The sequence below is a fragment of the Strix uralensis genome, chromosome 26 (assembly GCF_047716275.1).
Source record: "Strix uralensis isolate ZFMK-TIS-50842 chromosome 26, bStrUra1, whole genome shotgun sequence".
NCBI classification, from domain to species: Eukaryota; Metazoa; Chordata; class Aves; order Strigiformes; family Strigidae; genus Strix; species Strix uralensis.
The window spans coordinates 398,135-422,545 of record NC_133997.1 but is presented as its reverse complement, the minus strand read 5'-3'; the positions used below and the strand labels follow the sequence as shown (position 1 = coordinate 422,545).

The 24,411-nt window shown below is 50.0% G+C and overlaps 1 protein-coding gene across 1 annotated transcript in view; it reads left to right on the top strand.

Annotated features, from left to right (window-relative positions):
- The window catches only part of KMT2A (lysine methyltransferase 2A), a 47,868-nt gene that overhangs the window by 1,359 nt on the left and 22,098 nt on the right, over positions 1-24,411 (top strand). The window contains exons 2-13 of the mRNA XM_074851063.1: positions 10,128-10,197; positions 11,446-14,114; positions 15,371-15,548; positions 15,936-16,170; positions 17,457-17,521; positions 18,314-18,685; positions 19,310-19,383; positions 20,016-20,144; positions 20,995-21,108; positions 22,255-22,401; positions 22,630-22,725; positions 23,517-23,637. Coding sequence (XP_074707164.1) covers positions 10,128-10,197; positions 11,446-14,114; positions 15,371-15,548; positions 15,936-16,170; positions 17,457-17,521; positions 18,314-18,685; positions 19,310-19,383; positions 20,016-20,144; positions 20,995-21,108; positions 22,255-22,401; positions 22,630-22,725; positions 23,517-23,637 — 4,270 coding nt within the window. The remainder of the gene's footprint in view (positions 1-10,127; positions 10,198-11,445; positions 14,115-15,370; positions 15,549-15,935; positions 16,171-17,456; positions 17,522-18,313; positions 18,686-19,309; positions 19,384-20,015; positions 20,145-20,994; positions 21,109-22,254; positions 22,402-22,629; positions 22,726-23,516; positions 23,638-24,411) is intronic.

Genomic DNA, 24,411 nt, shown 5'->3' with positions numbered 1-24,411 from the left:
ATGTTTTGCCCATCTAAAGAGCAGTTGTGTTGCTTTCCCATCACCGGCGGTGTCAGAGTTTATTAAAACACGCATAAAAATACAGTTTTCTGGTGTCTTTCCGGCTCGGTTTCGGTGTTTTCTGTCGGGTGCCGTGAAGCGGAGCTCATCGCTCGCGGCTGAGCTAGAGGAGTAATTCCTGGGCTGCAGAGTTCCAGCTCAGCAGGCTGCGGTGTGGGGAGGAAGGGGCTCAGCTCCGCACACGCAGCGGGGCAGGGAAACGCTTCAGCGTCACGGGGACAGCGCCTGGGGCTGTAACGGGGACCACCGGCCAGCACCCCTTTGATTTTAATGCCCGTATCTTACAGCCTGTGGCTTAGAATTCTTGTAGGTTTTTCTGTTTCCAGTAGACCAGGTTCAGTGGAATTTACCGGGTCTGCCTGAATGAAGTTAATATCTCACGAGCTCTAGTTCAGTGGCAGAAATGACTGAAATCTGGCTAACCAACCTGACCACAGAGTTAACAACTCGGGAGGTTTTTATGTGGGGGGAGGCGAGTTGCTTTGTTTCTTTTCTTTTTTTTTCTAAGATGACATGGGGTTGGTTTTGTTTGGTTGGGGTTTTTTTTAATTCCAGTTGTCTTAAAGTATATTTTTGCATCTCAGAAAAACTCTGAAACATCTTTGAAAGATCGCTGAGTCTGGCCTTTAGGGCATCTTTGCTGTAAAATAGCTCGAATACATTCTGGGTGCTGGCAGCTGAGGAAGGCAGGGTCTGTTGGATCTCAGGAGTTTTGCTTCTTGCATCACTTTTCTATTTAGCTATGAAAAACTTCAGTCTGATAACGTTACATACAGCGGCAAGTAGTGATCAAAGTTCTTTGTGTCTTGGTGTCTGTTGGTTGAGCTTCACCCACGAGCAGGGGAGGGGTAGACCCCGGCTGTTTTCCCTCACTAAATTTGCAGCCCGTGCCAGTGTTCTTGGGTGCTCCCGGAGAGCAGGTACTCTCAGGTACTCAGAGTTAGTTAGCTCGCCGAGTTGGTTCCTTTCCTTCGGTGGTGCTCAAGAAACAGCATTTTGGTGTTGAAGGACCTGGTTCTGACTGGTGACTTGTTCTGTGCGCCTTGTAGTGATGGTGAAGATCAGACGGCTGCTGCCGGTCACCAGGAGCTGTAGGACACTCTGCCGCAGTGCGAGTGCTCTGTGGGGCGGGAGCGGGGGATGTGGAAAGAGCTCCAGCACATCTGGGAAACCGGCATGTGGGTGCCACCCCGGGTCTCCTGACAGGAGAGGTGCTGGTGTTGAAACGGTGAAGTTGTGGTGCCCGTGTGGGTAGAGGTGCCGGCTTTGGGCGGAGATGTTCTTCTAGACGGGGGCTTCCAGGAGATGCTGCTCCTGGGGCTCACTGTGGCCTTGGAACGGCGCTCGTACCATGCTCTTCCACGAGGCTGAGCGTTTTCCCTGACCTAAAGCAGTTACAGTCTTCCGCCGAGCGGGCGTTCTGCATCAGGAGTAAACTCCGAGTTGTCGCTTGAAGCTCAGGAGCCCGTGGCGATCAGGGGAAGAAGCTGTGTTATCTTTTTATGTATGACTTCTGCTCTGCGTGCTTATTTTCTCGACCTCTTGGTGCTGTGCTGCATTGGGGTGTTCGCTTGCACGAGTACCTGTTGAAATTGTGCGTTAGCCTCAAAACTGAACATCACAAAAAAATAGAAGCCCAGAGCAAATGTTATGCTCAGTCTTTCCCTTGCCTCCTTGGCTATCCTGTGGGACATAACAATTCCTTTTTCATGTGAAACGTACCCGAGTTCTGGGGTGTCATTGTGTACGCCCCAGGTTTCTGGTGACTTTATATGAATCCTTGACTTGCGCTGCAGCTCAGTGTTTCACTGAGTTATCTTGAAACTGGCTGGCTTTAAGGGAGCAGCGTTACGATACTTCATTTTGGCACCGCAAGAGTCTGGGGGGGGACTTTTTGCCCAGTAAAGCTGTAACTGGTTGAAAATGATGGCGTTTGTCCTGCGTTTCTGTTTGATGTAAATGGCGCTTCAGTAATAAGGGAAATTTGGTTGAATTTTCTTGATTTGTTATGTCCGTAATTGGTATAAGAGAAGCTTGCGCGCAATTGCTGTGTATCTTCTACGTTTGTCACTTCAGAGCTCCCTCCCTGTCCCTGAAGTTTAATCGAAGCTTTGGGACATAAAAGCTGAGAGCGTCTTGGACGCGTGGTAACAGTTTACTCCATAAATCTGCGTCGGCTTCAAAGTTACAGCTAAGTTGCAGAAACTTGAGGTTTGAAATGGAACGTAGTGATGACGATGGTGTCTCTAGTAGCACTGCTGTAATTATACACGGATCATAATTTTTTACGAGGTAAATGTTAGTCGTGGATGTTCACCGACGGCTGGCTTGTTTTGAAATGGTACCAGTTCCATGTGCGGGGAGGAAGCGGTGGCTTCCATATTGCCACCACAGTCACGCCTCAGCTGGAAGTACAATTTCTTTCCTCCGCAGGCGTTGAAGTTCTGTCTGCCTTAAAATTTCCTCTCAGAGTGTTATGTTGAGTGGCCACTGTAAAACTGCCTGGGTGTTTAACCTGTGAGGTAGAGGTGTAGAGCCTGTTCCCCGTAACACGATTACTGCACACGCGTGGGGAGGGAACTGCTCGCAGGTGTCGATGTAAAACAAGAGGTGGATGGCGAATACGATACGGAGCACGGCCCGAGAGGTGGAGGGCTCCCTCGTGCTGTTTTTCCCTTCTGAAGACGTGGACACTCCTTTGTCAGGAGGGCGAAAATAAAAGTACATGGGTTAAGCGTCCTGGTGAGTTTCCTGTTTCCACAATTCGGTCAGCACTGCGCAGTACTCGAAACCCCCAGAGGAGTGGTTTTGGTGAAGCCTTTTGGCGGAAAGGAGCTCAGGGTTCCCCGCGAGAAGCTGTTTTCGCTGGAAGGCGGCGTCGCTCGTCTGGCCGAGAACAGCGATGGGCAGGTAAGGCGGTTTCAGAAGCAGCGGTGATGCTCGCTGACCAGTTTGCTCCAGGGACTTTTTGACGTTGCGCTTCCTTCAGCTGGAAAAGTCGAGGGACAGACTCTGGCAGCAGCGTTTCGCGGCGTGCTTCTGTGTTGTCATCAAAGCACTGAGCTACAGAGCTGGCTGCACCGCATTTGGAGGAAACGAGGGAAGAGACTGGGTTACTCTCCGAGTCAGCCGTTCACTTCTCAGCCTCCTTTAACTGGCTTCCAAGGGCGTCCCTGCCGAGGCCGCATCCCCCTGACCTCCAGCGCATGTGAAATGGTGCCGGCGAGTGGGTAACGGCATCCGCAGGCGCGTGTCTCCTGCGGGCGTGTGCCAGGGAACGCTCTTGCTGCAGGTTTTCCAGCTGTGGTGCCGCAGCTCGCCGCCAGCAAGAATTAAGTGGGAAAAGGCCCTGTCTTACGTTGAGTAAAACTGCGACAGGGAGGCGTTTTGTTCAGGTTTCAGTTGTGTTTGGTTTCGGTGAACAGAAGCACGGGTAACCTGCGTTCAGAGGGAGCTTTCTGGTAGAGGAACCGCCTTGTGTTGGTTCAGGACCCAAACCAGCAAAGGTTTGTCACTCCAGAAGAGCGGAGGAAGAAGAGGAGGTCATCTCCTCTTCTGCACCTCTCCTGTGGGCTACCTGAGGAAACCACCTGGCATTTATTGGAAGGCACCCTCGCCCCCTCCCACCTCCTGCAAAGCCCGGGCTGTTTGGCAGTGAGGTGTTGGTAAAGGGCAGGCAGAGGGAGTCGCCGATGAGGTGCTGCATCTCGCCTCTCTCTCCAGCCTCGGCAGCCCTGAGGATGGCTTTGGCCAAGAACGTGGGTTCTTGCAAACTACTCCAGTGCGGTGCTTTGCTGGCAATTATATCCTTCCAGCCGGGTGGCCACGCAACGTAACCCTCCGGGGGTTTGATGATCTTGTTCTTTCTACTGAGAGTGTTGCGGTTTGTCATGGTCAGTCCCCTCAGCTCGGTGTGCTGCAGTGACTGCAAGTGAATTCTTGGACCTGAAGGTAGAGGTGCACCACAGAATTCCCGTAGCAGCGTGTGCTCTTCCCCCCGAGCCAAGCTACAAAGCATAGCCCGACTGTAACAACACTTTTGTGCTTTGCCAGGTGGTGCATGCTTTTTTCAGGAGCGACGGATGAGTTTGATGCTACTAAAGATTTCTTTGATGCGCCAGTACAGAACTTTAGAGCATCGCTGCGTGTGTGTGGGAGTATCTGAAGTCTTGGGACCCGCTGCTTTGGCGCGCTGGGCAGCTTTGTTGGTTATGTCTACTTGTATTTAACAACAAGCTCTAGAATTCTTTCCTGTCCTCGGTTGTCCAAGTCCAGCTGAAGCACTGTTTTCTAAACGTCCGTTCTGGAGCTGGGTCAGAGAGAGAGATTTCACTTGCCAGACGCGGCGTGTTGCCAGTGGTCTCTCAGATGTGGTCCAGGAGGTTTTGGTCTCGCTTTTCTCTCACCGGGTGCAAGATAAATCTTCCGAGGTAACAGTTTGGCTGAGCCTTTTCCTCGGAGGTGGTGTTGAAAACTTGTCGCGACCAGAATGAGTGTTTCAGGTGCTCTAACAAGCATCCCTCTTTGTTCAGAGTGGAAGTTGTAAATCAAAGCTTCTCATCCAGGACGGCACCAGGACTCTGTGGACAGCACAGACTGGTTACGTTCTGTTAGCAGGCGGTGCTGTAAGGTCGCCTGTTGTGCTGCCTACCCCCAAACACCAGATATTCTCATTTCCCCTCCAGCAAGGTGGCAAGAGCGATCTGTGCGCTCGGTCACGCCGTCAGAACAGGCGCGCGCTGTGCTTGAGCCCCGTAAAGAGCGGTTTGCTCTTTCTAATTCTAAAATGAGGTGTCGTCCGAGGGCCTCGGGAAGCTGCGGTCCCAATCATGGTTGTGTTGTCGTGGTTGATTGCCGAGGGTCCAGCTGCAGTGTAGTTGCAGGGGTGCACCTTGTTCTGGTGATTCTAGTGTGGGGGTTGTCGTGTGGAGGGGACCCAGCCAAGAGCTGTTTGGAGCTCTCGGGGCGTGCTGTGCAGATGGGCGCCGTTCGGAGGCGAAGCCCTAGCAGAGTCTGTGTGTCGCTCCCCGTCAGAGCTTTCGTCTAATTAAAGCATGAAAGGAGAAGTGGACCCTCCGCCGAGTCAGTATGTAACTGTAAGCCTGAGCACTCCGCCGCTTATTAGCGATGTTGCATCGCACACGGTCGCTCAGGAAGCATCTCCCTGAACTCCCAGCCGACTCCGCTCCCGACATGAGCGCAGAACACGCCCGGTGTTTATCTCGGGGTTACTTATTGCCAACCTCCGAGGATGTTTACTCTGCTGAAAGAAGAGGAATCTGTTAGATATTGTGCCATAGTTACTGAGCAGACTTCTGAATGAGCTTCTAAAAATAGCTTATCTCTTTCGAAGAAGATGAGGTGTTGTATAGTTGGGGCCACAACCAAGATGGTGAACGGGAAGAGAAGTAAAGCGTTGTTCAGATGACTCTCTTGTAAAATGAAATCAACCTTTTCAACCAGCTGTGTTGCTGCTTTAGTGCTTCTGACAGCTTGGATGACAGTCCCGTGCAACTTCATGGATCTGTGGTGGTACGGGTGATCCTGTCATTCCTCAGAGAGGGATCAGAACATCCATCAGTACCTGCTGGATAGTTTCTCATTTGAAGGCGGATTTTCCTCCGAGATCTGTAGTCGGAAATTCTTTGAAAAGTAATTTTGCTCAAGAATGTTGTAATAGAGCTTGGCTTACAACTCTGTTCCTGTAGTAGCTGGGCTGCTTCAGGAGAAGCCTTTCTTCACAGCTCCGAGGTTTCAGCCCGTGGAGGTGGCGTGCTGTTGGAGTGGGAGATGTACGTGGCAGCTCTGCCGCCCGTCGAGAGATCGCCCCTTGCCTGCTTGCTTGGGCTTCACGTCTTGCACATGAGGCAAGCCTTCCCTCAGCCTTTTATTTATAATCCCGAGTGACCTTTTTTGTGTTGCATTATTCTTTCTCAGGTAAATGAGGTCACGTTCAGAATCATTATGGTTTTTAATCACTCTCCATCTGTCGTGCTTTATAGTCACTTCTGAAAAACTGGGGGGCGGCTGTGCCTGCTTAATTTGCCTCAAAACTGTGTTTTGATGTATGATGGCCAACCGGGATGGCTTAGCCTGGCAAATGCACGCTGGTACTTGTGGCCATCTCGATCTTCTCTGACACGTTCCAAGGCTGCCTTCTCAGGTGATGAGAAGGAGCACTGGGAGGTCACCAGTACACTCACAAATGTCACCAGGCAGACGTGAATGGCGTATTGGTCATGCTGCTTGTAGTTGTAAACAAAGCCAAAGCGATCGCTTTGTGAGGGAGCCTTTTTACCAGAGGCGCTTCTGCTGAGACCGGTTGGTAGGAAACAAGAAAAAATGGTCGTTCCCGAGATAATGGGCCAAAGCCAGAATTGACGTATCCCATTGGGAAAGGAAGGTAATGGAGCTCGCTTTAAAAATAACGCGGGTTCCATTTGTGGGTTATGGCAGGCAATTGTCAAAAATACAGAAAGTACCGATTTAGTGGCCTCAGATAAAACAATAATGGTTGTAAGACTGGAATAACAAAATGAAGAGAACATTCGTAGTAGCCTCATGAACTTGGGGGCGGGTGCAAGTCAAGGCTGTTGGTTGTGTTGGGTTATTCGCTTCGTGTCCCCAGCCCCGGGTGTTGGCAGAGGAGGTGCGTTGTCAGGGTGGTTTGGCGATAGCTGGGGTGGGCATTTGGGGTTCCTCCCGCAGAAATCCCGCGTTGCTTCCTCATGTCTCCGACTGTATGGAAATCCTCTGGGCCAGGCAGCGGGTCTGAGCAAACCCCGTCGGGGCAGTGAAAGTCGTGTTCCTCTTTCTGCTCACAAAGAGCATGGAACGGTGGAGGGGGGCTGGAGCACGAGGAGGCCACACGATGGGTTGCTGTCTGTCGTCAGGCCCGGTTTGGTTCTGGCAGAAGAGCGGTCAGCAGGAATCGCGCTCCTGGCCTGTGCTGACGGCGCCTCGGAGCGCCGGACCGGCGAGGTGTAACTTCAAATGTTTGTCCTCTGTTCCTGAGCTCTCACCGCACCCAGCGAGCTGCTCGGCAGCTTCGGTGTTACACGTCAGGTTGTTTGCAACTGCGTGAGACTGTTTTCGCTGTTAGATGCATCTTTCTTTGCTACTGGAGGTTTGCAGGCGCTGCCCAACAGCGGGTCTTTCATACACGTGTAAACTGAGTGCCAGTACCTGGTATTTTAGATTACACTGAATGACCCTACGTGCCTCTCTGGGCAGGGATGGTCTCTAATTCAATCTTGTAAATAAATCTTTGTGTCTGCTACTCTTCCTGAAAGCAATTTGTTTGCTTCCTTAGTGTTTTAAGTGGTCTGTTGGAAACGTGGGTAGTCCTTAGAGCCGAGTAGTTGCTGCTGCCATCGGGAGGGCTCTGGGTGCGCTTCTCGGGCTGCAGCGTTGTGGGTCTGGGGGTACAGCCCTGAGCTGCCGCTTGCTTGAAGCACTGGGCAGCTGTTAATTTACAGCAGGAGACCTGAAAATGAGTGGGTTTATGGAAAGAAATCACCACTGTCTTTTTTTCACTAAGCAGTCTGTAGGATTCTCCCCTAAAGGGGCTGTATAGATGCCTTAGGGGTCTTCTGCTTGCGGCAGGCAGTTCTGTTTCCTCAGGGGAGGCGTTATTCAGCTTTTCTCCGTGCGCTCTGTGCACGTGATGGTGTGTTTGAAAATGCTGCAGATCTCAATTTCTGGTAGGCTGACAAAGATGAAATCGCGTGAGGTGAGCACCTGCTCCCTTGGCGTTTCCAAGCCTGGCTGTTCCTAGGCAGCCCGTTGTGGCCCTGCTTGTGATCTCGGTGTTCGGACCGTCCAGCCTAAAGCGCTCTCTGGACGGCCTCTCCCTCGGAGGGTGCCGGGGTCCCTCTCCCCGGGCACACGTCGCTGCCGGGGCCGTGCCCGCGCACCGTGTTTACATCTCGCGGCGCGCCCACGTGCTCGGGGGGCGGTAGGCTGGCGTGATGGGCCCTCGCTCCGCGGCGCGGGCAGCCAGGCGCTTCTGCAGCCTTTCCCGCTCTGCTTTCACTGCTGTGGGATTAAAGTTGAGAAGCGGTAGCTTTTCCCTTTTAGGGAAAGCTCTTGGGGGAGTTCCGCGTGATGCAAGGTTCCTCGGGTAGAAACAACGCATTTTGGCATAATTCTATTTCTTTTATGTTGCTTTATCGTTGCTCTTTCCGGTTTTCTTGGCATCGCTGCTGCTACTGCAAGGAGCAGATAGGCAGCAGGGCTGTGGGGAAGGGCAGGACTGTCCCCTTCTCCAGCCGCGTGCGCTGATAATCGCTCACAGCGATTGTGAACTGCAGCCTGAGCTCACACGTGTTGCGTTTGACTCACTAAAGCGTTATCTGCGCTGAAAACTTGAATGGCCTTCTGTTCAGAGTACTTGCTCTGTTCGCACTGTTTAATGCCACACAGAAAATTTTGAGAAATAGTTTGTCCTAAGCCTTGCCGCTTTTTATCACATCACAACTTTCCTGTAGACGTGGGTTCGGGTCTCAGCACGTGTTTAATTTCTTTAAAACTAAACTGGTAGCTGAGACTTTCTTTGTGGTCTGTCCTCTAAGTAGATGAATTAGAAATTTCTGTGGAAGCACAAGGTGGAAAAAGACTCTGTTTTGACAAAGTCTTTTATCAGGCCTAACCGTTACAGAAGCAGCACAGGTACCTTCAAGCGTGCAGCAACATCACCCAGCAGTTTAAAGAAGCAAGTGCCAAGGGACACCTCTGTTTTCAAAGTCCAGAGGAAACTTAAGACTGGCAAACATAAATACTTCGGGAGAAATTGGACTGGGAAAGCTGGAGCAACATAAAAATAAAAATGTGACACAAATTTTGGTGGCAGATGAATAGGATGGACTTTTTGCATAGTCCCCGAAAAACCTCTTGATGTGAACAGGGGTGCCTTTAACGTCATGCCTCTGTCGGAGGGAGAAGCTTTACAGTGCAAGGCAGGTTTTCATCTCTTACAGACAAAGGCTGGAGTGAATTTTAAAAAAAAAAAACAAACCAACAATGAAAGCCACGTTTACTGTAATCAAGAGTCAAGTTTTAAGAAAATTGTCCTTGACATTCCATAATGTTACCTACGTGGCTACTGATTTTGTTATTCTTTGAAAGGTAGCGGTTAGTAACAGCTGAGGTCCCTTAGCAAGAAATGCTTTTTTGGTGGTGACTGCTTTGGAAATCACGGGAGAGGAAACAACCTTTGGTGCCTGGGAGAGAAAGCTTGTTCTGTGGCCTCACCAGCCTGCGGTGTTCCTAGATCCGCAGTGCTGCGCCAGGCTGCGGTCCCGGGCTGTGTGAGTGATGCCTGCCTCTTAGGGGTGACCCTGTCTCCCCATCAGGAGCTTTCATTTGCTTTAGCTTGCTCCTTAGCCCGGCTGGGAGGTTGTTGCATGATGGAGCTGATGGGTGGGGTTCATCTGAAGACACGCCAATCTCTGTAGGGTCCAAAAAGGCCCTGAAATCGTGCGTTTTCCTTCCGGGGGTTGTAGGAGCCGCTGTCGGCCCTGTTGCAGCGGGTGGCAGGGCCTCCCTCGGGGACGCTGTCAGGAGGGGACCGGAGCGAGCCCTGCCCTCTTGTTCCAGCTCCAGGGCGCTCGGGCGAATTACAGACCTCGGGTGCTTCTGCTCCTCCAGAGAGGCTTTCACGTGGGTTTGGAGGAAGTTAGGCTGCGTCCGTACCAGGAGAGTAAAGATGGAAACGCTTCTTGTGCCAGGGTGTGTCTCTAGGGTCATTGGAAGGGCAGCTCGTGTAGACCTTTGTGGTTTGATGTGAGCGGCAGATTTTATGCATTAAGGGTTTGTTTCTGTACATACCTGTTCTTTCTTTCCCCATAACTCTTTCTGATCGTTCCAAGGCTGTAAACTGTAGCTGCTTTATATGTATATATAAAGTTGTGTTTCTTTTTTGGCCATTGTTTGCTAGAAGAACAAATGCTGGGAAGTTACTTGTGAAGGGAAAATCCTCTAGAGTCCTTCCACACTTTGGTCATAGTGAAGTTCATTTTAATGTTAATATCCACGTCTTCAAATTTCCATCTGCTTTCTCATTGCAGGATGAGCAGTTTTTAGGTTTCGGTTCAGATGAAGAAGTCAAAGTACAAAGTCCCACCAGGTCCCCCACAGGTATGTTCAAGTCGCAGGATTGGATGTTGACTGCGTGTTCTCCTTTGTGATGGTTTTGCTGTGCCTCTCCTGTTTGCTCCACCAAATCTCATCCACCATAAAAGCCAGCCCAGTCTTTGGATTTGACTTGGTTAGTTTTGAACTCTTTACACCCGATCTGTTACAGAACAGGGAAACTTTGAGTAAAAGAGTTGCACTGATGAAACCAGTATTTGAAACCTTCATGTTAGTGCTTCGGAGAAGCAATTATTTTAACAGTAAGCATCGGAAACTGGTTTGAATATTTCAGTATCTTTCAATAGAGTCGTTATTGCCTGTAACCAGAACCTTTGCTTTCTTGGAAACAAAACAAATACAGAACACTTGAGGCTAAGCTGTAGCTAAGTTGTTGCATTCTCAGCTTTCAAGATGTAGGATCAAATCGTGACAGGACTGCCAGCGCATGAGTTCAGCTTTGATTTTAGAGCCTCGCCAGTAAATGCTCTCAGCGCAGCCCTGTGCTCGCTCAGCGCGGCGCTCGGCTCTGCTTGGCCCTGCCATGAGTTCTGCGGTGGAGAGCCACGCTCACAGGGCGTTCGGGGGAAGAGGGCCGTGCTCTGTGTGCACACCCGGAGCCGGAGTGGCTGGGGACGGTGGGTGTGCGCTGAGACGCACTGCTGGAGGTGAGTAGTAAAGTCTTGCGCGTCTGCTGGATGGTTCCAAGTGCAGCGCCAAGTGCTAACTGTGTTTCAAAGCTAAAACCAGGTTTTTTAGTAAATTACCTTCTATCAACCTCTCCCTGTACCTTGTTTTTGCCTTACTGACCTGGCCCTTAGATGAATAGTAGTGGAGGAAAAGGATTTTTTTTTTTCTCCTTTCAACTAGCTGTGGTCTGCTTAAAAAAAAAAAAAAAAAAAAAAAAAAATCTGAATGTGTTTGACAGGTGGCACACACCCTTAAGAACTACTGTTCCTTCTCAACATTCGGTTGATAGTGGGTTTGTGCCGTTACAGACATAGTTGTTGTGAAGAGGCAAGCTTGTGTTTGAAAGACAAAGATCGCGTTCATATTTCACATGGGAGAAGAGGCTTGTTGGGAAGGTGCTCTTTCCACGCATTGGTAAAACTGTGGTTTTACTTGTTGATTAACTGAAACGCCTCGACGACTTGTGCGGGCAGTGTGACTGATACTGAGTAAATACCTGGGTGATGCTGATACGACACTCGGGGAGATTTAATGTGTGCTCTGCCTTCTCTACTTCCCTCTCAGTTAAGTCTAGTCCACGGAAACCTCGCGGGAGGCCCCGGAGCAGTTCTGACCGAAGTTCAGCTGTACTGTCAGACTCCTCATCAGTGTGTTCCCCCTCGAGCAAGTCTGAAACCACATCCATGGAGAAAGTAAAGAAGAAGGAGTTGAAGAGTGGGGAAAAAAGACGAGGAAGACCTCCAGCACTTACGAGCGTGAAGTTCAAGTTGTCACAAGTAAAGGACGCGTCAGACATTCAGAAGGGCAGCAAAGAAGAAAAAGAGAGCCTGAAAAAAATCAAAAGGTCACCATCCACTACGTTTCAGCAAGCAACTAAAATCAAGAAACTAAGAACTAGTAAGCTCTCCCCACTGAAATCTAAATTTAAGCCGGGGGCGAAACTTCAGATTGGGAGGAAGAGTGTTCAGATCGTGCGCAGGAGAGGCAGGCCGCCGTCCTCTGAACGTTTAAAGACTTCCTCGACCTTAGTTATCAACTCGCAGCTGGAGAAACCCCAAAGGATTCGCAAAGAAAAGGATGGCACGCCCCCCCTTACGAAAGAAGAGAAGACCGCGGTCAGACAGAGTCCGCGCAGGATTAAGCCTGTTAGGATTATACCTTCCACCAAAAGGACGGATGCCACGATTGCGAAGCAGCTCTTGCAGAGGGCTAAAAAGGGAGCGCAAAAAAAGATCGAGAAAGAAGCGGCCAAACTGCAGGGCAGGAAAGGGAGAACCCAGCTCAAAAATATCCGGCAGTTCATCATGCCGGTTGTGAGCGCTATCTCGTCACGGATTATTAAAACACCCAAACGGTTCATCGAGGATGAGGACTACGATCCTCCTATTAAAATATCCAGGCTGGAGTCCACGCCGAACAGCAGGTTCAGCGCTACGTCTTGTGGCTCCAGTGAAAAGTCCAGCGCCGCTTCTCAGCATTCGTCCCAGATGTCTTCGGACTCCTCGCGGTCCAGTAGCCCCAGCGTGGACACGTCTACGGACTCCCAGGCCTCCGAGGAGATGCAGACGCTTTCCGAGGAGCGAAGCAATACTCCGGAAGTTCACACGCCGCTGCCCGTTTCTCAGTCCCCTGAAAACGATAACGGTGATCGGAGAAACAGAAGGTTTTCGATAACGGAAAGAAGTTTTGGCCAGAGGACTGCTAAAAAGCTGTCGGCCTTACCCAGCGTGCCGCAGCAGCAGGCCTCCTCCTCTCCTCCTCCCCCTTTGCTCACTCCCCCGCCGCCGCTGCAGCCGGCTTCCAGCATCTCGGACCATACCCCGTGGCTGATGCCTCCTACCATACCGCTAGCCTCGCCCTTTCTTCCCGCCTCGGCCGCACCCATGCAAGAGAAACGCAAGTCGATCCTGCGAGAGCCGACGTTTAGGTGGACCTCCCTGAAGCATTCCCGGTCAGAACCGCAGTACTTCTCATCAGCAAAGTATGCCAAAGAGGGTCTTATTCGCAAGCCAATATTCGATAACTTCAGACCCCCGCCACTGACGCCGGAGGACGTCGGCTTCGCGCCCGGCTTCTCCACGCCCGGTGCGACCGCTCCGGCGCGTCTGTTCTCCCTTCACTCTGGAACGAGGTTTGATATGCACAAGAGGAGTCCGCTGCTGAGGGCGCCCAGGTTCACGCCGAGTGAGGCCCACTCCAGGATCTTTGAGTCTGTAACTCTGCCCTCGTCGGTCGGTCGCGCCGCCACGGGGACCTCCGCGACGGGTGTCTCCTCGCGGAAGCGGAAGAGGAGAGTGTTCAGCCCCATCCGATCGGAACCCAGATCTCCCTCGCACTCCATGAGGACGAGAAGCGGGAGGCTTAGTACCTCTGACCTGGCGACTCTCACCCCACAGTCTTCTGTCTCCTCCTCATTAACTAGCATTTCTGTTAGTTCTCTTGCCACTAGTGCCTTAAATTCAACTTTTACTTTTCCTTCCCATTCCCTCACGCAGTCTGGGGAATCGGCAGAAAGAAACCAGAGACCGAGGAAGCAGGCCAGCACTCCGGCAGAGCCCTTCTCGTCTGGTAGCCCTACTCCTCTGTTCCCCTGGTTCACGTCGAGTCCCCAGACGGAGAGAGGCAGAAACAAGGACAGGGCAGCAGAGGAGCTCTCCAAAGATAAAGACGCTGACAAAAGCCTGGAGAAGGACAAGAGCAGAGAGAAAGACAGAGAGAGGGAGAAGGAGAACAAACGGGAGTCACGGAAAGAGAAAAGGAGAAAAGGGTCTGAAATTCAGAGCAGCTCTGCTTTGTTTCCTGTAGGTAAAATGCCCAAAGAAAAAGTTGTCAACGAAGACATTGCAGCGTCGTCGTCTGCCAAAAAAACTGCTGGGCGGAAGAAGTCGGCAGCGATCGATCCTGCGGCAGACATTTCCAGCGCTGCTCTGGTGGAGATGGCAGCCATCAAAACCAAAACGTCCAAGAAAGGCAGAGGGGGGTTAGACAAGTCGGATCTGGACCTCAGCCCCGCCGTGCCGTCTCTGGAGAAGGAAAAAGCCCTGCGTCTTTCTGCCCCTTCATCAAGCACTGTTAAACATTCCGCTTCCTCCATCAGCTCTATGCTGGCTCAAGCGGACAAACTGCCGATGACTGACAAGAGGGTGGCCAGTCTTCTGAAAAAGGCAAAAGCCCAGCTGTACAAGATTGAGAAGAGCAAGTCCCTCAAACAGGCGGATCAGCCAAAAGCACAGGTATTCCTTTTTCCGAGTTTTTTTCTTTGGCTAGAGCACATCTGACTTTGAACTTGCACTGAAAGTCAGGAGTAGCTTTCGTATCCTAAGCGTGAAGAATTAACGTGCCGAGCTAAGCAGCTGTTAGTGCAACAGATGGCAAACGATCCAAAAACGAGAAGCCCTGGGCAGAAGCTGAGGGGGAGAGGGAGCTGCTGTGTAGTCGGCTCAGGGGGGAGCTGCGTGCGTTTTTAGAGATCAGCACGGCGTAGCTGCTCATTAGGTTGCTCTGAATAAATCTCAGCTAAGTGATCGTCTGGAGCAGTTGTAGTCACTCTTAAAAGCACGACGCCAGCAAACTGCAGAGCTCTGTCTTGGCCTCGATGTTTCTCATAGGCCCTTCTCGAGCGCAAAGCTGGCTTCTGAAGAGAGAGTTGGCCTTGGTCTCCCTCTCTTTTTAACTGTACGGGGGTGATCTCTCACTTACGGGCAGGATTAAAAACCATTGGGATTTGCATCTGACTGGGGGACCGCTTCCTACCGCTTTCCTTTCTTCCTGCTCCCCCACCCCAAAACCACCCTTTCTGTGGTCCTCTTTAGCTACCAGAAAGGCAGGTGGAATACACTTCCAGAGAGCACTTCCTTTTTATTTAAACTGTGACTTTCCCTAAGGGCCCTAGTGTTGAAAATCACCAGCGCATATTTGAAATAGAAAACTCTCCAGTTTTTGTCTCTGAAATGACAAAGTGCGTGCTTCTGTACGGCTGGCCTGGTGTGGAAGGAGCCCGGGCCCTCACAATTACCTGTTTGGGGGAGTTCTTTTAGTAGGAGACACTTCAGAATCCTGTGGTGAAAACGTGCACGGAAATGCCGCATTTCTTTTAGCGCCCCCGTAAACGCGAGCCCCTCGTTTCAAGGCCAGCCGCCACAAAGCTCTCGCACAGCTGGATCAGTTGGCACCGAACGCCAGCCTGATTCCACTCGACTCTGAGTCTGGGATAGCGGCGCCTTCCCAACGTGGCTCCATCAGCAAGTTGACTTCCCAGTACGCAGAAACTTTCCGTGTAATTCCAAATCAGTAAAACCTCTTCTTTTGAGTTTATCCTCTCTTGGATAACCAGGACTGAGAGTCTTTATTTTTAGCCCGATTCGTGCAAAGTGCAAGCTAAGATACAATTTAACTCTTTAGGTTGTTTAGTAGCTTCCGTTACCTGTTTCCCAGCCTCATTTGGTACCTTGCTTAGGAATGCTGTCTGTTCTCACGTTCCGAAATCTAGGGACAAGAGAGCGACTCATCAGAAACGTCAGTCCGAGGACCACGAATAAAACATGTTTGCAGGAGAGCCGCTGTCGCGCTGGGCCGCAAGCGAGCAGTGTTTCCTGATGACATGCCCACTCTGAGTGCCTTACCGTGGGAAGAGCGGGAGAAGATACTGTCTTCCATGGGGAATGATGGTGAGTGAAGAGTTCCAGTTTTCATCTGCGAACTCGTACACAGTCAGCTTCTTTGAGTGCTTAAAATGAGCCATTAGCCAGGGAAAGTATGTCAGACAGCTCCAGGCTGTCCGATACGGTGCCGCTCAGACAGAGTTAATCCTTTTAACCACTGGTAATTGTTACAAATACGTGTTCTGCGCTAAACTTTCGCTCTGCTGAGGGGTGCGTGTACGTACAGAGATGTACACGTCCACGTAGGGGTGCGTACGCACGCGCTGACACGCAGCCCTGGCGTGGCTCTGCCGCTGAGCTCACGCGTAACGGAGTAAATTCCATTAGTGAATTAGACACTCCCGAAACATTCTTTGATGTCAGTGAATTCACGTTAGAAATGTTTTTTGATAGATAAGTCATCGATAGCTGGCTCAGAAGAGGCTGAACCTCTGGCTCCACCGATCAAGCCAATTAAGCCGGTTACCAGAAACAAGGCACAGCAAGAACCGCCGGTGAAGAAGGGCCGGCGCTCGCGGCGCTGTGGGCAGTGCTCGGGCTGTCAGGTTCCAGAGGACTGTGGTGTCTGTACTAACTGTCTCGACAAACCCAAGTTTGGCGGGCGCAATATAAAGAAGCAGTGCTGCAAGTAAGTGTGAGAATCTGTTCACTAATCCCTGCGCTGCGCGGGGTGAGCGCACCCGCGCTCCAGGGCGGGAAGAGCGGCCCTGCCCTGTAGCACAGGCTTTGAGGGAGTTTGCCCTGGGCTGAGGCTGGAGCACGGCAGGGGATTGTAAACGGGCATAAAGTCAAGGCACAGGTTCGAGGGGAGCCTGTTAGGAGCTCTTTGCCCCAAGTTCACTTCTGGTTTATCCTCCCCGGTTTGACGAAACTGGCGCAGCGCTGGGAAGCGTTTGGTGCGAGACCAGTGGCTTTCATCAGGCACTGTGGGTGTTTGCAAGGAAGGCAACGTATGCAGAAGTATTTAGCACTTCTCCCGAATTGCATTTCGGAAGAGCTTGTGTTCTCAAGATGATGTTTATCTGGTGTATGTACACTTGAGACAACAAAGATGTCTCTGGATGTCCTGAAGAAGTAGCACTTTTCCTTGATTTTTCCTCTCATTTTTTATACATACCACTTAGCCTGAACCTTTTGCTTTTTTCAATTGCTGCATTAAATTGATTTTATCAGACTAGATAATCTGTCTGAAAAGGCAGCAACTGAAGTGGCACCAATAAAGATTGTTGTGGTATGGAAGCTATTTATAAAGCGTAGCTGTGAGAATTGCTGGGTAGTGCTCATCTGTGTGAAAACACTCTGCAGACTACAATCTGTAAGTAGTCTCGCTCTTCGCAGCTTTGCCCAGGCCTCGGGCTGGGTTTCAAAACCACGGGCCCTGCTACAAGAATGAAGGCAGAAATGAAGCCTAGCCCAACTTGTCGAAGACATCATGTGCATAAGGGAAATATAGGAAATAAAGCTGAACGCTTAAGAAAAGGCTTGGTCACCGAATCCGATCCCACGCCAAGAGTAGCTATTTTTGTCTGAGGTGGCCTCAGTTTGGGTTATGTAAAACCTACAGCTGAGAGTTCGATGTGGTTTCTTCGAGCTCTTGGAAGTATCCTGATGCTTCTCAAATCTTAAGAAATGGAATTGATGGGGGTTTACAGTGAAGCAGTGTTGTTACATAAGCAGTTTTAGTGACCTCAGAATTGTGTTGAGAGTGTGGAAAACCAAAAGGAAAATACAGAGGAAAATAAGTTTACATACCTCTGAAGAAGGGAGGACGGGTGTGGGGGGGAAGATTGCTTGGAGGAAGGTAGCAGGTGCATTGATAATGTTTCTTCCAATTTTTCATGATGAATATTTACAGGCTGCCCTCTTCGTGTCTGCATTTTCCTTCTGATTTCTCGACCTGTTCTTTCTTTGTAGAATGAGGAAATGTCAGAACCTCCAGTGGATGCCTTCAAAAGCGTATCTCCAGAAGCAAGCTAAAGGTAGGCCCAAAGACTTGGCACGAGCATAGCACAAGAGGGACACTTTCATCTCTTAAATTTTGCTTTTTCTGCTGCCGTCGTGGCTACACTGAGCTTCTAGAAGGTTAGTCTGCAGCCAAATGTGGACAGGGAGCCTGAGTGCTCCGCTGCTGCCAGGTGAACGTCGCAGGCGAGGTGCAAGCAGAGGCAGTGTCAGTGCCCCGAGCAGCCGCTGCCTCTTTCAGCACCAGACTTGCCGTTTTTCCTGCCATTGGGAGGGGGCTGCTGCTGATGGCCGCTCAGTCTCCCCTCTGCCCCTCGGAGGAAGCATTTCTCAGAGGTTTGCCTGCTCCTGAGTGACACGGGGACTCCTGAGTCTGTTGGAGCCTCCTTCTCTCTGACATCAGGCTAAAATTAAGCCTCTGTCTTCTCGGCTGGGCCTCTGGAGGGCTGCGCGCTGGCGTGACAGCGCTCGGGGGGCTGCCCCCAGCTCCCTGAACTGCGCCACACAAAGTCTGATTTCTCCTTTGCACAGCTAAGCTCTGAACCTGCTTTACTACAGAAGGGGTTTGCCTCCTGCTCTGTCAGAATAGAGGTCTGAGGTATTAGAACACAGATTGTGACGTGAGCCACCCGTGTTAATTTTACCGACAAAATACTTTATTTTTTTTGAGTACTGTTTTGTCTTTTGTGTGACGGAATGACAAAATCGTGGCATCAAAGCATCTTGTTTCCTTGTTGTAAAAAAGCAGCAAATCGTTTGACGTCACACCGTTTTGTCTGTGTTGCTTTATTGATGCTTCTTCTTCCTAGCTGCAAAAAAGAAAGAGAAGAAGTCAAAGACAAATGAAAAGAAAGAAAGCCATTCTGGAAAGAACCAGTTGGACTCTGGACAGAAGCAAACTCCTCAGACTGTGGTATCAAGAGAAGACAACGCCGTGAAGAAGAGCAGTGAGCCTGCCCGTAAGCCCGCTGAGGAAAAGCATGAGGATGGGAATTCCTCCGTTCCGGTGTCGGAGCCCAAACAGGTCCCTGCCTCTGGTACCAGAAAGACTGGCAAGCAGACGTCCCAGCCAGCGCAGCCCCCTCCTCCTCAGCCACCGAGCTCAGGACCTTTGAAAAAAGAAGCACCTAAACTTACCACTTCTGAGCCTAAGAAAAAGCAGACTCCCCAGCCAGAAATAGGTAAATGGGACTGTTTATCCTCAATATGCTTGAGTCACATTAAGTAACAGTATTAGTGCCGCTAAAAGCTGTTGGATTTTAAAACGCATAAATGCTTTTTGATCTGGTGAAGTTACAGCAGGTTATTCTGGAAATTTTGCGTAGAACTGGCTTCCTTTTTACTGAACTACAGTGTATGTTGGGACGGGGAGAAAGACGGCCATCTTTATTGTGACTTTCAGTCACGTAGTCTTGGCAGTCTTGAAGTATATTTTCAATATTGTTAAGTCTGTCGGCTGTTCGCAGTCTGAATGGGCGACGAGAAGGATGCAATCTTTTACTACTAAACCGTAGTCTGCTCTTGCACGTAGTACAGAACAGCACGAGCAGTGGCCAGCGAGGCAGCTCCGGGACTTCTGTGGCTTTGCACCCAGAACGCTTCCGATTTTCAGCAGAGCAGACTCTCCTGGTCATGCCTCCAGGAGACTGCTCAAGTCGTGGTTGGTGAGGTGCAGTCACAGAAGAGGCTGGAAAAATTCTAGTCTAAAATTCATCACACGTTACCCAGCTGATTTTTTTTCCATTTCTTCTCTGCAGGTGTCTGTTAGTTACTTGAAATACTCATAATTTTTCCCCCCTTCCTAGGCACAGAACAAAGCAAACAGAAAAAAATTGCTCCCCGTCCAACTTTCCCTGTGAAACAGAAACCAAAAGAAAAGGTGAATACTGTTTTTTGTACACAGTCAGTAAATTTCAAGAACCTGGAACTTCTGTCTGTCTAGAAAGTAGAACTGTATTACTTAATCCTTTTGCAAATATTTTTTTTGTTGTATGTAAAGATGTTAGGTTTTCCCCTGTGGCAGTGTGTGGCTACCAAAGTACCTGGCATATGCCTGAGAGTTGGTTCAGATGTTAACTTGTGCTCTGAGACTTGTGTGTTGTGGGGTGGAAGCTGGCTTTTCCACCAAAAATGGAACTACCTTCATCTCAGAAACAACTCCATTATGGGGAGAAAAAAAAATAATAATAATTGTCTTATTTAAATCTGAGAGAGAAGTGCACAGGGACTAATTGCACCCAGAGTTGCCCCACTGCAGCAAAATCAAAACCAGCGTTGTGATGAGAGAGAACCACGTGACGTTAGAGGAAAATGCAGCAAATGGAATTAGAAACGTTAATTGCGTGCGGAGCGCTCTTAAGCAGTGGTTTGCAGAACGGTTACTGTCTTGCAGCTTCTACACACTCGTTAATTCTGTGGTGGCGTGGGGGTTTTGTCTGTGCGTTTAATATAATTACTGGTAAGCGTTAACGTTTGGGGTTGGGATTAACGCAGGCTCCTTTACTTGACCAGGAAAAGCCCCCTCCTATAAGCAAGCCAGAGAGCAGCACGCTGAATTTGCTCAGCACTCTGACTAACGGAAGCAGTTCCAAGCAAAAGCCACCTACAGATGGAGTCCACAGAATCCGGGTGGATTTCAAGGTAGAGGACAAAATGTTTTAAGTATTTGAATGTTGCCTGGCTCTAGATACTGGAACTAGAGTCCCTGGAGAGTGCTGGCAGTGACTTCTGAGCTTGGGGGTCTGGTGCCGTTCAGAGAGAGCTGCAAATAGGAGCCTTCATGAGAAGTCACTCGGTTGATTTTTAGAAGCTTGTTATGCCTTTTTTTTCTTATAATTAGAGTACTGGATGAAGAGACACTTAAAGCTTTAAAACCTTAACTGTCAATGTGTGAGGATGAGCAAGAATTTGAGGTTTATGAAGAATTATTCCATTAAGATGGAACTATAAAACCTTACCACAACTTGAGCCAACAAGATTTGGGGAAAATGTTAGTAACCTGTCATTTACAACATCTGGGGTATATCCGGGGTTTTAAAATGATAAATCATGTACTTTTTTGAACAACAGTGTGGAAATAATAAAAATTAATATTTTCCTAATAATTTTTCAGTCCATCTATAAGTGTCAATACTGGAGATTATAGTGAGATCTGACGAGTGTTTTATACAAATATGGAGCTTTAATAAAGTACGATTCTTCTGAAATTTCACTTTTAGTAATAATTGCGCAATCATGAAGACCTTTGTCTCGTTCCTTAGGCTTGCTTTCCGTAGAAGGAAGGCGAGCGTGTTGTTGAGCCCTCTTGGCCGGAACAGCGCTGAGATGTGGCTGTTCCGTAGAGGCTATAACGTAGACCGAGGCAGAAGTCGCAGTTTGAGCCCACGTAATCGCAGGCACAGACTCCGTAAAGCCGCAGTCAGTGTGAGCACTTTGTACTGATGTTGTGTTGCCTTATTCTGCATGGTGACGTATCCTTTTGTACTTTCAGGAGGACTGTGAAGTGGAGAATGTTTGGGAGATGGGTGGGTTAGGCATCGTCACCTCGGTACCTATTACTCCCAGGGTGGTCTGTTTTCTCTGTGCCAGCAGTGGACATGTGGAGGTAAAGCATTATGTTCTGCTGTTGATGACTTAGTTACAGCACCGCGTTGTTACAGAAGTAAATAACTAAACGCTATTGTGACCTTAATCCCGGAGAAATTAAAATAATACCTGTAAATCTGTCCTTGCTAAAATTTGTCCCAAGATACTGAAACGCAAGGTCTTTAAAATCAGTTTGGAAACTTCTGCGGTGCTTACTTGGAGGTGAACTGTGTTAGACATAAAGGATAGTGCCTAGGAGAGCACCCGCATCTCCCCTTAATTTGGAATCCCTCATCTGCTGTCAAGCAGGGGCTTTGCTTTCTTTTAACTCAAAATAAGAAGGGCTGCCTGGTAACGTTAAAGGGCTTTAGGCAGCGCTGACTTTCCCAGGTACGTCTGTATCTGCTGAGAGCTGCAAACCCTTCCTGAAACGTGGCTGGGAAGAATCTGGGGCTGCATAAAGAGCTGGATTCGGGCTTAAGATATGCTAAATGCATTTTCTGGGTATAGATAGGTGTTTTGTCAACGCCCTCAGAGCAGCTGTCCCGGGACGGTGATGCTGGCACTCTAGAAAAGGCTTGGCCGTGAGGAGCAAGCAGTGCTGGGGAAGAGGGGGTTCAGTCCCACGCACGGACATCGGTTCGCTCGAGGACTGTGCAGGTCCACTGGGGCACGGCGCCGTCCCCTTCTCACTCAGGTTGCTCAAGGGGCCAAACGAGCCTTCTGCTCGCTGTGCGCCCGCGGTGCTTGTGCCCTGAGGACGGTCCCTTTTCTAGCGTGACCGGGGGAGCTTTCACACGGCCACCGGAGCTGAGTGGAGGCAGAGGTGTCTCTCTTGGCTTCGCGTGTCCCTTCTGCACTGAGCGTTTCTCCCGGTGCAGGTGGCTTGTGTTCCCGCGCAGGAGGGAGATGCTGGGGAGCCCTGTGGGCCTCTGCCAGTGCTCAGAGCAGGCAGATAACGGGTACCTGCGTGCTGCCAGATGCCTAGTTGGGGTAGGTGGGCACGGCTCTGGGTTCTCTGAAGTACGCACACAGTTACGCCAGTAGAAACCCCTGTTCTGTTGGCCGTAAAGTGGAATTCAAAGTAGTTTGGAGCATGAGGGGGCTTGTTCGGGACTGCGGTGCAGCTTCTGAGTCGCTAAAACCCCGCTCTCCCCCCTTGCAGTTCGTGTACTGTCAGGTCTGCTGTGAGCCCTTCCACAAGTTCTGCTTGGAGGAGAGCGAGCGGCCCCTGGAGGACCAGCTGGAGAACTGGTGCTGCCGCCGCTGCAAGTTCTGCCACGTCTGTGGGAGACAGCACCAGGCCACCAAGGTACCGCCACCGCCGGGCTCCCCGCCGCGCTCCCCGCCTCCCTCCGGTGCCCCGGCAGCGGGGAGGCCCCGGGCCGCGGCACCAGCGCTGCCCTGCACGGGGGAGAACACCACTCACGGTGCTTCCCCTTGCCCCAAATGGGGGACCCGACCTAAACCCAAACCGGCCAGGGCTTCGCGTCCCCTCGGAGGGTCTCTGTTCCAATGCTTTTTCCCCTTGTTCTTGTAGCAGTTGCTGGAGTGTAACAAGTGCCGAAACAGCTATCACCCTGAGTGCCTGGGCCCAAACTACCCAACCAAACCCACCAAGAAAAAGAAAGTTTGGGTGAGGGATTTTGATTTCTTTTGTGGGCAATTTGCTGCTTGACTGGTCGTAACACCACAGGCCAGAGCTCTGTCGTTTACTTGCTCTGAAGCCTTCTAAGGGAGGGTGCCCATTGCCTTGGAAGGTACATTGGGAAATAAATAATGAGGTGGGTTCTTGATAAGGTTCTGAACAAGCAGGATTTTAAAGGGGTGACACCTTTCTTTAGTTGTATTAATTCTTCTGATCGTAGTCCCAGAACACGAAAGAAGCTCTTCAGAACAGAAGCATTTCCTTTGTTAACAGACTTACCAGTCGATATTGGTGTTGAGAGACAATTTGGTTTAACGCACTATTTTGTGTCTTCCTGTTTCTTGTTCTAAACAAGCACGAAAGATTTCCCTGTAGCATATTTGGTACTAATAGTTTTTAGGTGTTTTCTACTGCAATACCCTCAGAGTTGGTAAACTGTTAAAGTAAGACGTCATATTTTAGATCAGAAGAAATGCCACAACTATATATGCTGTTGTTTTATGCAAAGGGAAGGGTGATGTTTCCTTCAGAGTAAGGACACAACTATGCTGTGGTTTATTTTCATTCTTTTTTCTTGTCACATTATCACCATTTTACCATAAAGAGAGGGAGCTCTTATCTTTTTAGTGAAAATTTTGCTATTTGAAACTCCTCATTCTGTTGTATAAGCTTTCTGCAGTCATTAAATACTAAAAACTATGAAATGTATGGTTAGGACTACGGCACAGAAACCGCTGGCTGAAAGCCAATAACTCTTGCCAAACACGTTCCTTTTCCAGATATGTACCAAATGCGTTCGCTGCAAGAGCTGTGGATCAACAACGCCAGGCAAAGGCTGGGATGCACAGTGGTCGCATGACTTCTCGCTGTGTCATGATTGTGCCAAACTCTTCGCTAAAGGTACATAAAGTTGTGGTTCTTCCCAGCAGGAGCCTCTTCAGATGCTCGGGTTTGGATTAGGCAGCGTCAGCGTAGAGTGAGCAGAGGGCCCGCAGGGCGGGTGGGCTCATCACGGCGCGAGCGGGAGCAAGAGCTGCTGTCAGGGTCAAGCGTGAAAGCCCACGTAGTCGTTTCTGCAGCAGAGCTGGGGCCTCAGAGGTTACAGTGGCAAACAGAAATCGCCGCTGTTTTATGGTCCGCAGAGTTTGAGCCTTCCAGAGTTTAGACACTGTGCCATGTAAAGCGATTGTTACGCGCCCGTTGGCCCAGGGTTTCAAGTAGCAGCTGACAAAAAGACATTTTAAAGGAATCCTGACTTAAAAGCCACAAAATTCCTATTGTAAAGTGGTCGTTCCTTCTCGCGTTGGTTACCGTACGTGACGCGTTTGTATCTAGGAGGGGCACTCTGGGGGAAAAATGTCAGATAGAAAACCTTGCCTGCTCCACCTGACTGCTTGCCTGTAGGTCATCTTTGTCCTTTTGTTTTACTCATTAAAGCTAGTTCAATGGAGTATTTCGTTCATCTCACCTCCCCCAAAAAATGGGTGCCCAGAAATGCAATTCTAGAGTGGTCTTCCAGGCAGGTTGTCTCTTTGGCAGCAGGGTAAGAGTAGATGTAACCGTAGTGGCAGCTTGCGGGGGGGCGCGGTTTGAGAGCTGCTTTCTTAGCACACCAGTAAGTAACCACCTGGCCTTTGAGGTGTGTGCGGCAGCTGAACTTCTGTTAAAAATCCC